We start from the raw sequence: 13,289 nt of genomic DNA, 5'->3' as shown, positions 1-13,289 counted from the left end.
ATAGGCTATTGAAGTTAGTATTGTACTGATGTAGTTATGTAGTTAATATTGTACTGATTTTGACACTTATGCAATTTAGAAAATATAGTTTTGTTAAATCTCTAGTATTTAAGTCTAGTATTTAAGTCATTTTAAGATAAAAACAATAACACATGGTCGTAATGTAATACTTTAAATTTAACTAAAATAAATGTATATTATGTGCAAATAAATATGTTTCTAGTTTATAAAGTTAAGAAGGCCTTTATTAAGCCCCTGGAGCTGTATGGATTACTTTTATGATGGATGGATGGAGTTTTTTGGACTTCAAATTTGCAGTTTCTATTCACTCCCATTATAAAGCTTGGATGAACTCAGATTGTGTTTGGCTGAAAGAATAAAGTCATATATACCTAGGATGGCTTGAGGGTGAGTAAATTATGGGATGATTTTCAATTTGGTTAAACAAACCCTTTAAGTGCTGATTAAAACGGTGTAAAATCACCATTATCCAGCATTATTAGCTAGTAGATTAGCTGGTATATTTGCTAGTAGCATAATACTCACCCTCAAAGTTGTTGATGTAACTTGAAATGTTTAATGAGCTTCTCCATTTTACTTGATGGTGTGACAGCTGTCAGCCTCACAATGCGATGGTAGTTTTTGCAAGCAGCGATACTGAAAAAAGTAATCTCCTTAGTCATTTTGATGGCTCTAGGTAAGGAACAATGGCATACAGTGCAGCACCGGATGTGAATATGTGGAAAAATGTGGAAGTGACCGTGCATAGAAATGAAAAGCACAGAAATTTAAATGCAAAAAAAAAAAAAGGCACTAGAGCCTTTTGAACCACGGATGTCGTACTGAACGGTTCAATATTACCTTGAGAATTGTGGCATCCCTAGTATAATCATATCATTTTTGTGTTGCAAAGCACCACTCGTATTGTCAGAAAATTCTGGTTTTGAAAATATAATGAGTGGAAATAAATATATTAAGCTTTGCCAGTCATTGATTTTTGTTCTCTTTGCCACTGGAGAGTGTAATAAATATAATGACTGATAGCAGATTTGTTTATTAGTTTGATTAGCTAGTTTGATTTGCTCTGCTAGTCTCAGCCTCAGACCACGGACCGTTAGCTGAACGTCTGATGCATATGGCACACTTATCTAGAAACACTTCAGGAGTTTCAAAGTCATCATCTGGTTGGTTGAATTATATAGGATGTCCGGGAGATGCGTGTGTTGTGTTCTTTAACGGTCCGTCTGGAAACAAATGCCGTGACGCTAAACCCCCTCGTGGAAGAAGAACACGGTCATGTTTACAAGCGCTTAGCAGGATCAACTAAATGCTGGATTTTCAAAAGTATGTGAAGTTCATGGCTCCATTGGTGCTGTAAATTTGCACTATGTTCTTGAATTAATAATTTATAGATGCATGCAGGTCTGTTATTGTAGGGACATCGACTTCATATTTTCACACCCCTAAACATGACGCGGAACAAAACAAACTGTGATTGGTTGCGTTACATGTCAGTCAAACGTCCTCTTGGGCAGTCCTTGGCCAATGAAAGCTGCGATCAGTCTGAAGGTCTGGCTACGCAAGACTATTGCTCTGCTGATGACTGATCCTCAAATCATCCATGCAAATAAGGTTTCTGGTTTTCATAATGAGGCAAATGAACAATAACAAAGTACACACTGTAAAGTTTCAGGAGTGTCAACCACATTTAAATACAGGAGTATTTGTGTTAATGAAACAATGTATCTCGTGTTTATGTTATCTGCTATTTTTGACCAAATTAACCCTTAAATGGGCAACATGCACAACACATACTTTTAGTCTCTTGTAGGAGGCATGAGAAAGAATTTGTCATCCAATACTGTTGTCAATATCATAGTTAAGTCTGTTTGGAGTATGTGGATCATGTGACTTGGTTCAAATTTTCTGTGCTCGTTTTGTCAGTTTGACCTAAATCCAACATGTCTGCCTATAATGCTGGACATTCTGACATTGTAGAAAGTAGGAATATATTAATCTTACTTTTTTCAGCAACAAATGCAATACACCTGCTAATATTAATTGTGAACATTGCCTTAAGATGTTGAAATATAAAATTAAGTTATACTGTATGTTGATCATGCTGTTATTTACCATATTTTGAAAAGTCTGTATTCCCTGAGATACATTGCCAGATTAGGGTAAGAAAAAAGGATTATCCACAGTATTGACAGTGAGTGGTGGCTCAAGGTAAACTGGGGCCCCTGTTCTGGCCATTGCTTTATTGTGCATTTCAGGGTGATGGGTAAGAGGTGCAGGTGTTTTTTCCCCACCACTGAAGTTGAAGACGAAATTGTTCAGCAGTGAAAAAATATAGACGTCATTACATGCAGCATATTTTGCATATTACATTTTTTTGCATTGAATAAATCACAGAAACATTGATGACTTTGGCCTTTTTTTATACCTAAATAGGGCAACTCATCATGGGAGATAGCACTCATAAAATCCAAACTATATCAAATATTTCAAAAAAATTCCTTTGGTTATGTTTTACTTATGTCCAGATGATATAAAAAGTGACATGAAATTATTTTTTGATGATCATTTTCTACTCTTGCCCATTTTAGGGATAAAACTACAGCTATCAAAGACCCATAAAATACTACAATTTTAACTAAACCACCATTGGCAGAGTTGTTTTGTTTATGCTTGGAAGACGGCTAAGCAGAGCACTCCTTTGCAGTGTTGCCATGTCCAATTATATTAAGCATTTTGGGGCTAGTTGTTTTGGCTTGGCTCATTAAGTGATCAATTTTATGGGATTAATAAAATGGGAAGGTGCTGATGGCAATATTTTGGTCTTGTTTTCAATATAAAACAGTTGTTGTCGTAATTCACCAGGAAACAGTGTTGGAAAGTGTTCCCAAACAGACTTTAATGTTGCAATGTAATGTATTAAGTACACATGTGCACCTTATATTGGAAGTCCTGTACAGAAACGGTTCGGTATGAATATATGTACCGTTACACCCTTGAGATATCTATATCTATATATATATATATATATATATATATATATATATAAATAAAATATTTTACACAGGCATTGGACTGTGACCAAAATGCAATTTTTTTTTTTTTTTAAATGTGCAACTTAAAATTTCACATGGTTGCAGTGGTGCGAGTGCAATGTTCAGGTTGTTTTGGTACGTGGCTGGCACATGTACTCCGTTAAAGGGTTAGTTCACCCAAAAATGTAATTAAATTAAAATTAAAATTGTCATTAATTACTCACCCTCATGTCTTTCCACACCCAAATTAAAATATTTTTGATAAAATCCGCTGGCTCGTGAGGCCTGCATTGAGAGCTTCAAAGCTTTATGAATCTTTTGTTTTGAATCAGTGGGTCGGAGCACTGCCAAAGTCACGTGAACCATTGAAATTTCGAAACACTTATGACGTAACAAAGCCTTGTTTACTGAAATCACGTGACTTTGGCAGTTTGAGATCATTTGATACACGCTCTGAACCACTGATTCTAATCAAAAGTTTTGTGAAGCTTCATGAAGCAGTGTTTTGAAATTGCCCTTCACTAGGTATTGTTGAATAAAGTCGTTTCATTTTTTTGGTGCACAAAAAGTATTCTCGTCGCTTCATAACATTAAGGTTGAACCACTGTAGTCACATGAACTGTTTTAAATATTTCTAGTACCTTTCTGGACGTTTGAAAGTCTAAATTAACTTGCTGTCAATGGAGGCCTCACTGAGCCAGCAGATTTGATCAAAAATATCTTAATTTGTGTTCTGAAGGTGAACGAAGGTCTTACGGGTGTGGAACGTCATGAGTGTGAGTAATTAATGATAGATTTTTCATTTTTGGGTGAACTAACCCTTTAACCCTTTGGTGCATACGATCAGTCTTGATCAGTCTTGGCTGGTCCCTGGAGTACGATCCCACCGGTTTGATTAGAATGTTCAGTGCATCACATGATCAACTGCTGAATTCACTTGTGCCTTTGCGCTTGGACTGGCGCTGAGCCAGAGACGGACGGCTGCACAACGATTAATCACGTTTGCAAAATGAAAGTCTGTTTACATAATATATGTGTGTGTTCTGTGTATAATAATTATGTATATATACACACACATACATGTATAAATTTTAGAAATATATGCATGTATATTATATATAAATATAAATATAACTTTTTCTTAAATATATACATGTATGTGTGTGTATTTATATGTACATTATTATACACAGAACACACACATATTACGTAAACACAGACTTTTATTTTGCAAACGATTAATCGCGATTAATCGTTGTACAGCCCTATATCATACATATAAAATAGTACATCAGTCCAGCGAGTAAACTAAAAAAATTACTAGCCAATGGTGATTCTATTGCCAAGGTGTATGTAGAGGGTTGCCACGTTGAAAGCGTTTCTTGTATGTAAAAATTACCTGTGTACACATGAGACGCAGCAGTATCACAAGAAAAGCTTGATGTGCGTGTGCTGGTAACTGTACGTTAAAGTAACTATAACTGTACATTAACTATACATCATGTCTATTGGTTAGGATACTGATATAAGAGCTGTTGTTGTCAAGTAAGCTTCATTCATAATGCTTCTTCTGCCCCGTTTCTTAAACCTGTGCATTCTCTAAACTGTCTGGGTGTTGCACTGCTCTCGCAGTTGACTTTTGCTGCCTGTGTTTTCCAACAACATGGCAATCGATTCAAATTGGTAGAAGTCACAATCTATATGTGAATCCATTTTTTCCCCATCCTACCCCTATTATTCTGTACACGCTGTGTAGAATTTTTGTAAATGCGTTTGGCACTATATGAGTTATTTGGGAGTTAATTGGTTGTAGAATATGTTGTCAGTACTGAAAATGACTGAACTCTGTGTGTACAGAACACATTTAAGCACAAAAAGGTGAATTGACACACAAGTGTGTATGTGGCTGTATCCAAGAACAGTGAACGTACATCTTGGATTTCTCCCTCTCCATTTATAGAAACACACCTGCGTTGGAAGAAACTTTGGACAGCTTTAAAGCTTAGTAATGTACTTATTTTTCTTTCTTTTTTTAATGGAAAATCACCTGAAATGTTCCTTTTATGTCACTGTCGACAACAGTTGTAACTTGATCATGCTGAGACTATTAATGTTACGGCAAACATTATGAAACTCAATATGTGATTGACTTGCCTTTAAACATGCCTATTCATCTTGATCACATGTGACCCAGTATGTAAGATGCCCTAGTGACAGTGTGACATTTCAATCAGCTTGTGCAGTTGAAGGATCTAGATTAGATCTGTTATCCTTCATCCTGCTCTAAGTGCAAGGGGATATTTCACATCTGCTGTCCCAAGGTTCATAGTGCATATTAGTCATGGCGCTTAAAGGTGCTCCAGCACAACAGGGAAGGGAACTGAGACATACATTCTGTTTAAAGAGGCTTATTAGTGGAAGCCTAACAGCATTATAGAAGCAAATGGGATGCATGGTATATTCCGTGCTGATTCAAAACAGCAACATTTCAAAAGCACTTCTGAATAAATTTAGCATTGCTGATACAGGGAAAATAAACTGAGATTTGTTGAACTTTCTGTGGAATAACAAAACGCAAAAAAATAACCTGACAATTGGTAATGTAAAAGACATGAGCAACTGTAATCACAGTTACATAGGATTATGATGTTGTTTAGGGTTAGTTGCATGTAATTAGGCATAATTTATAGTTATTATTACAGTAAGTACGTGTACTGTGTAATAGGGATACTGTAAAATAAAGTGTTAACTAATAATTTAATTAGCTAACTTTTTAATTATATAATTATGTAGAACTACTATTTGTACTTTTCTACTTTTGTATTTATGCAATACAAGCATAATATTACAACTTATATTTGCACAAAATGAGGCAAATGCACAAGTGAACTTGAACTAAGTTACGTGGTAGTCAGAATGTTTAACTTCTGGTGTGGATATGTTCTTCCCATAAAAATGCACTGAAACACGGCAACTTATCAAGTTATAAAGACACAATCACTTTATATGATAAACAGACTTAATTTAGGCTTTTATTCACATAAACACTCACTCAAGGTTGTTTCATTGCTCAGCGGGACTGCCAACATTTCACCAACATTTCTCCACCCCCCTGCTCCTCTGCGCTGTTAGAGACCAGCAAGTTCAGATCTTTCTGGCCTGAAATCCCCTTGCATGTGGTGGAAAAGCACCGAACGTTTCGAGAATTGAGCCAGTCTGATATAATAACGCAAAAAACATGCAGGAAAACCACAATTTGATTTGCTCATTCACCCAACTTGGATAGTTTTAAAAATCTGTGTTGTAATATTTAATTTTTGGAGTGTTTGGGAATAATAATCTTAAAGACACAATTAAGCCATAAGGAATTGGTAATTCTTAAAAATTTCACAGTTATGTAACTCATCCAGAATAGTGTTTATTGTTGAGTAGTTTTGTGCTTTGAGGAGTATGCATGTTAAGTCAAGTCAGTTTTATTTATATAGTGCTTTATACAATACAAAATGTTTTAAAGCAGCTTCACAGTATACACAGAAAAATAACCATGTTAATGTTGCAAACTTCATCAGTTATGAAACAAATTCAATGATGAAATTTGTTTGTGGGATTCTGTGTTTTCAAAATGCTGTATGATTACATTTGCAAAATTATTGCTGTCATTTAATTCGCTACTATGCTACTTACGCTGCTTCGTAAGTCATAATCCTGTCTGGGAAAAAAAAAATGGAATGAATAGTTACATATGCAGTTATATAAGAGTCTGGAGTTACTTAACCATAATTAATGATTATTCATAAGTTTAGACGTGCTTTAGCAAATATGTGTGTCTTACTATAATGCAGCTGAAAGATAGACGTGAAGACTTGTATTTACTGTTAAGCATATTAAGTTTTCTGGAGTCTCAGAAGGTGGCAGAAAACATCTAGGATGTTTTGTATCACTCGTATGACTCTTATCACTCCATACTGTTTTTTTTAATAATATATAAAGTGAATAAGAATATTTTCAAATCAATATTTAATGTCCCTTTATTTATTTGGTAAGCAGCCTTGTAATATGTGGGATAATATAGTCATTATCGTAAAATAAACTCCTTCAGGGTGATACCCTCTGCTTTGTTGTTGCTGTTTATTTTGTGATAATGATGTGTTGTCTGTACATTATCCTTGCATGTTGGCTTCATTCATGGGTTCTTGTTGTGTCAATCAATAGCCCCTTTCACACAGCAATTACCAGAATTACTTTACCGGTAAATAATACACAAATATGCTGTTCACACAAGCAACAGCATTGTGGTTTTTTACTGTTAATAGACCATTCACACATCAGCACCAAAATACCGGTCTGTTCTGTGATGTCAGTCAATGGAAATGATCTTTAAATGCTGTGCCGTTGTCTTAATTCGCCCACATGAGAAGAGCTTTAGTTTCACTATCTGTTCAATTTGACAACAATTTTGGACGTCTGAGTTACGGGCATTAGGGGATTATCAAACAACACATTTTTTTCTCTTAAAACACGAGACACAGTGCTATACAGTGCTCAGCGTAAATGAGTACACCGCTTTTAAAAAGTAACATTTTAAACAATATCTCAATGAACACAAAAACAATTTCCAAAATGTTGACAAGACTAAGTTTAATATAACATCTGTTTAACTTATAACATGAAAGTAAGTTTAATAATATAACTTAGATTACACATTTTTCAGTTTTACTCAAATAAGGGTGATGCAAAAATGAGTACTCCCCACAACAAAAACTGCTACATCTAGTATTTTGTATTGCCTCCATGATTTTTAATGACAGCACCAAGTCTTCTGGGCATGGAATGAACAAGTTGGCGACATTTTGCAACATCTATCTTTTTCCATTCTTCAAGAATGACCTCAAGAATGAGACTGGATGCTGGATAGAGAGTGATGCTCAACTTGTCTCTTCAGAATTCCCCATAGGTGTTCGATTGGGTTCAGATCAGGAGCCACTGAATCACTTTCGACCTGTTCTTCTTCAGAAATCCAACAGTGGCCTTAGATGTGTTTAGGATCATTGTCATGTTGGAAAAGTGCACGACGACCAAGGGCACGGAGTGATGGTAGCGTCTTCTCTTTCAGTATAGAGCAGTACATCTGTGAATTCATGATGCCATCAATGAAATGCAGCTCCCCGATACCAGCGGCCCACATAAGGACACTGACACAACCATGTTTCACTGTAGGCACTGTGCATTTTTCTTAGTATTCCTCACCTTTGTGACACCATACAGTTTTGAAGCCATCAGTTCCAAAAACATTTATCTTGGTCTCATCACTCCAGAGTATAGAGTCCCAGTAGGCTTCATCTTTGTCAGCATGGACCCTGGCAAACTCTAAGCGGGCTTTTTTTGTGCCTGGGCTTTAGGAGAGGCTTCTTTCGTGGATGGCACCCATGCATGCCATTCCTCTACAGTGTATGCCATATTGTGTCACGGGAAATAGTCACCCCAGTTTAGCTTTCTACTTCTTTAGGTAACTGCAGTGAACTTACATGCTGATTTTCTTCAACCCTTCTCATCAGAAGACGCTCTTGTCGAGGTGTTAACTTCCGAAGACGACCTGGACGTCTCTGTGAGATGGTTGCAGTTCCATCTTTTTTAAATTTTGTACCACTTTTGCTACAGTATTCTGACTGATAAGTAAAGCTTTGCTGATCTTCTTGTAGCCTTCACCTTTCAGGTGTAAAATAATTATTTTCTTTCTCAGGTCTTGTGACATTTCTCTTCCATGTGGTGCCATTGCTGACAGCATGAAATGGGAAGGGGTTTTAACACCCTTTTATAGTCAACTGTCTGCTGGACACCTGTGTAATGAATAATTAGACTCACCTGTGGTTGAATTCTTGTTAAATTAGACATTTGTAGTCCAAAATTTAGCTTTGCTCCAGAGACTTTCAGTGGGGTGTACTCATTTTTGCATCATCCTAATTTGAGTAAAACTGAAAATTTTGTTCTCTAAGTTATATTATTAACCTTACTTTCATGTTATAAGTTAAACAGATGTAATATATAAATTGATTGTAAATTGATCTAATGTAAATTGATTTAAATGTTTACATCAAGACTAAAAACTTAGTCTTGTCAACATTTTGTAAATTGTTTTTGTTCATTCGCTGACCACTGTAATAGTATGGAACTGCAGAGCTGCAGCGCTCAAAGCAGAATTATTACATCAGCGCGTTCAAGTGCTCATAATGGTAATCTTCATTCTTTGTTCACACACAGCATACCAGTAATTTACTGGTAATGTTATAACTTCTCATTTCAGTAAATTCCCAGAACTGATTTAATGGTATTTTTTGAAAAGTTCCTGTTCACACATGATCTCTTAACAGTAATTTACTGTATGTGTGAAAGGGGCTAATGTGAGGTCTGATGTTTTAAATAAATTGTAGCCATTGTATTGGTGAATTTATATGTAGTGATTTTACTAATCAAGCAATCCATCTCTTGTTTCCTCAGGAACCTCTACCTGCTGCTGTGTTTTTGACGTGGGAATGGAAAACCGAGGTAAGACAATGGAAGGATTATCTTGTCAAAAAGTCAGAAGAAATATCAGTGATTGGTCACAGTGGTCATCATTGAAGGGTCATGTGGATTGAATTGGTTTTTGGCTGCAGCTGATGCATTTTTTTTTTTTAAATCATTTCATCTGATTTAGATATAGATTATTTGGATATTCCACATCTTGTCCAAAACATACATGCACAGTGCAAAGATCCCACTAATTAGTAGTAAAATTAGTTTTCAAAAATTTTCTTTATTGCTAATTAGCAGATTTTCCAATTAGGATATATTTTGTTTCTCTTGAATAGTTGCATATAAACCCCTCCCATACCCCCTTATTTTTTTCTTTATTTTTTTTTTCTCTTTTGTTTAACCACAGATATTTCAGAGAAAATAATGTCTGGTTGGAGATGATAGGAGAGTAGTTGGTGATAGTGATCCTGTGTTATATTATAAAATAACTGACCTCATAAGGAATGTTAGCCTCATAAGGAAGGTTGACCATGTGACACATAGGTGTGTTGGCTCTCGAGTGAGATATCTGATCACGCTTTGCCCAGTCGACACACCCACAGGTGAAACTCAGCGCTTTTCATTTGCCACGTTGTAGCTTTGTTTTTCTGTGGGGAATTTTACCTTTATGGACAAAGAGAGTAACTCTGTAGAAGAGGAGTCTACCTCATCAGGTAGGAAATATTTCAGTTTGCCTCATTTCAGTGTCTGCAGACTGAGGAACAGGGTAAATATCTGTTGTCTACCATTGAGGGTCAAGTGCTTTTCTTTGATAATGATGAGGAACATTTAAAAAATAGAAGCAGCCTTTAATTTTTTGTTGGTATAGACTGTTCAAACTTTTCCCTTCAGATTTTGGGTTATTCCTTTTAAAAGGGATATATTCCTTTTCAGTTAGCTTTGTAGGTGTTATGCAATAGCACATAAGCATGTAAAATTGGACCTTCATAAATGGCCGTGTACTTAAAGAATTGTTTAGAGAAAGATATACAGCAGCATCAGATCTGTGATTATTTGCCCATGTGATACTTTTTAAAGTACTGTACTTTGTCAGGATCATGGTACAGAGATGTTTGAAATTATAATGCACCGTCATACTTCAATATATACACTACTGCTTTAAAGTTTGCGGTTTTTTTAAAGAATGTATACTTTTATTTAGCAAAGATGCATTAAATTGTCAAAAGTGACAGTGAATACATTTAAAGGTGCCCTAGAACTAGTTTTTACAAGATGTAATATGTCTAAGGTGTCCCCTGAATGTGTCTGTGAAGTTTCAGCTCAAAATACCCCATAGATTTTTTTTTATTAATTTTTTTAACTGCCTATTTTGGGGCATCATTAACTATGCACCGATTCAGGCTGCGGCCCTTTAAATTGCGCGCTCCCTGCCCCCCCGAGCTCTCGACTATAATACAGTGCATTTACAAAGTTTTTACAAAGTATTACTATGTTACCTCTCCAAAAGCTACCATAGTCCTGTTTTATTCAAAAAGCATTATGATATCATGGTACTTGTTGATATTTTTGTCAGTAATGAAAGTTATATTAAGGGACTTTGGCAGGAAGTAGAGTTACTCTTTACTTACACAAGTTTCTGCTGTGATCTGGAAATAGTCCAAGAGATTTCCTTGATAGGATTAACTCACCTCAGTGTTTCGGCCTGTTTTCTTCATGTGACTCTTGTCCTCAGCATTGGGACAGAAAGAGATATCAGGACAGCAGATAGGGAAAGAACAGGGATACAGATAGACGGTGTTGTGTCTAATGCAGGGACAGATCACATACCGATAGTTTTGTTTGTTTCATACATTTGTCTGTATCATGGGTGAATTCCTTTCGAAAGAGAGCATCATCTTTATGCGGTACTGATACAGTGTTTCAGTACCGCATAAAGACGATGCTCACTTTCGTATGCGTCACTGCCGCTTTATCTGAATCTAAATGTTACCTTGACAACAAAGCACAAAAATGTAAATGTCTATAGCGGTAAAAAGTCTGTTATGACAAATAAAACTAGAAGTTTTTTTTTTTTTTTTTTTTCAGATATTTAATGTAAATTAAGTTTCCATATGGTGTTTGGTAAAAGCAAGCAAAAAAAAAAAAAAAAAATAGTTTCTCGTGATAGTTCTTGTATACAAGTCAAAATCTGCTAAAGGGTAATAATGTAACAACAGTTTTAAGTGATTTTTTCACTATTATATACAACAGGATCTGCATTTTCATTGGTTTAAATAAAATATTTTTGTTAGAGACAATAAAAATAACTTTGTGCATCAGAACCACTCCTTTACTGGTAAAAAAAATTAACTTGATTTTCAGAAAGTCAAAGAATTGAATGAAATGTAAAATTTTTGACAAGTCCAACATGTCAGTCTTTGAGTAACATGTAATTAATTTAAACCACGGAATAAACTTCATTCCATAAAATAAGTATAATGAACTACTCAAAAAGCATTTAGAACATCTCCAGCATGTCTTATAATTACCCAAAATCAAACATAGAGCATCAAACATGCTCATTTTCACGTCCATCAAAAATTTAGGCTGGTTGTCGGTTGGAATATTATAACTAAAAATATCAATATAACATACTTTATGAGCATTTTCTAATTCACATCATTTGAATATAACCACATCGATGTCTGTCAAAATATAAGGTGCACAATACACAGTATTATTACACAGACATTTAAATACACATAAGCACCAGTAAAACAATACATTTAGAGTTTGTAAAATACACACTGATGTTAGACATCAGTGGAAGCAGCAATAACAATCCCTTCAAATATAATTTGCCGACATTTATTCATATAAGACAAACATAGTGGGCCTAAGTAACTATAAAGTTTACTCTATTATTCTACCAGTTCACCAGCCACTTACTTGCATGTATTTCGAGAGAAACTGATGAATTCACATGCCGTAAATCCGACTGACAGGACTCTGCAAACTGCGGCGCAAACTAAGATGGGAGCACCCATCTCGCGTTATAGATCAAGATAAAGATCATTTATAAAGGTTTTTAAATGACAAAACTCGGAATCGGAATATCAGATAGTTGATGACATGGTAAGCAACTTTATGAATATTTTAAATAAAAAAGGAAAAACAAAATAACAGCGATACATCTGTCTTACAGTGGTATTGTGGCTGCGGTGTGTTACGTGACAAGCATGGAAACTATAAGGGGAAATAACGGTCGCCTCAAAAAACTCACTCTGGGGGTCAACTAGAATATTTTAAACTCACACTTGAAAGGGTTAAAAGATTAAGGCAATCATAAAAGTTTGATAAAATGTTGTCAAAAATTATCAGGGTAATTTTAAGATGTTTTCTAGATCTTGAAAAGTATGGATTTTTCTATTTATGCTCTGATCTAAAATATTTAATCAACTAGCTATTGCTCTTGTGAGGACTACATTAGCTTGCATGTCATGATATCTGATTTTTGAGTGAATTGTTTCTTCAGGTCTCTTTTAAATGATTCACACCTGTTCATAAAATGACTCATTAGTGAATTGGTCTGAAGCAAAATTATTCTTATAAATCCTTATCTAGTGATCACAAATTACTGGAAAGGACATGGACATTTTTTGGTTGAAAGGAGTGGCGACTCTGTTAAAAGCCAATTTACTTTCTCCAAGACACCATAGTATGTATACTTTGCCTTGTGGAAGC

General features: G+C 35.3%; 1 protein-coding gene across 1 annotated transcript in view; it reads left to right on the top strand.

Annotated features, from left to right (window-relative positions):
- phactr4a (phosphatase and actin regulator 4a) overlaps nucleotides 1-13,289 on the top strand; it is a 68,224-nt gene that overhangs the window by 10,049 nt on the left and 44,886 nt on the right. The window contains exon 2 of the mRNA XM_048202004.1: nucleotides 9,549-9,596. Coding sequence (XP_048057961.1) covers nucleotides 9,584-9,596 — 13 coding nt within the window. The 5' untranslated portion in view covers nucleotides 9,549-9,583. The remainder of the gene's footprint in view (nucleotides 1-9,548; nucleotides 9,597-13,289) is intronic.

Source organism: Megalobrama amblycephala, linkage group LG9 (genome assembly GCF_018812025.1).
Source record: "Megalobrama amblycephala isolate DHTTF-2021 linkage group LG9, ASM1881202v1, whole genome shotgun sequence".
Lineage (NCBI taxonomy): Eukaryota > Metazoa > Chordata > Actinopteri > Cypriniformes > Xenocyprididae > Megalobrama > Megalobrama amblycephala.
Note: the sequence above shows the minus strand (reverse complement) of the source record. Positions and strands in the feature narration are given on the sequence as shown.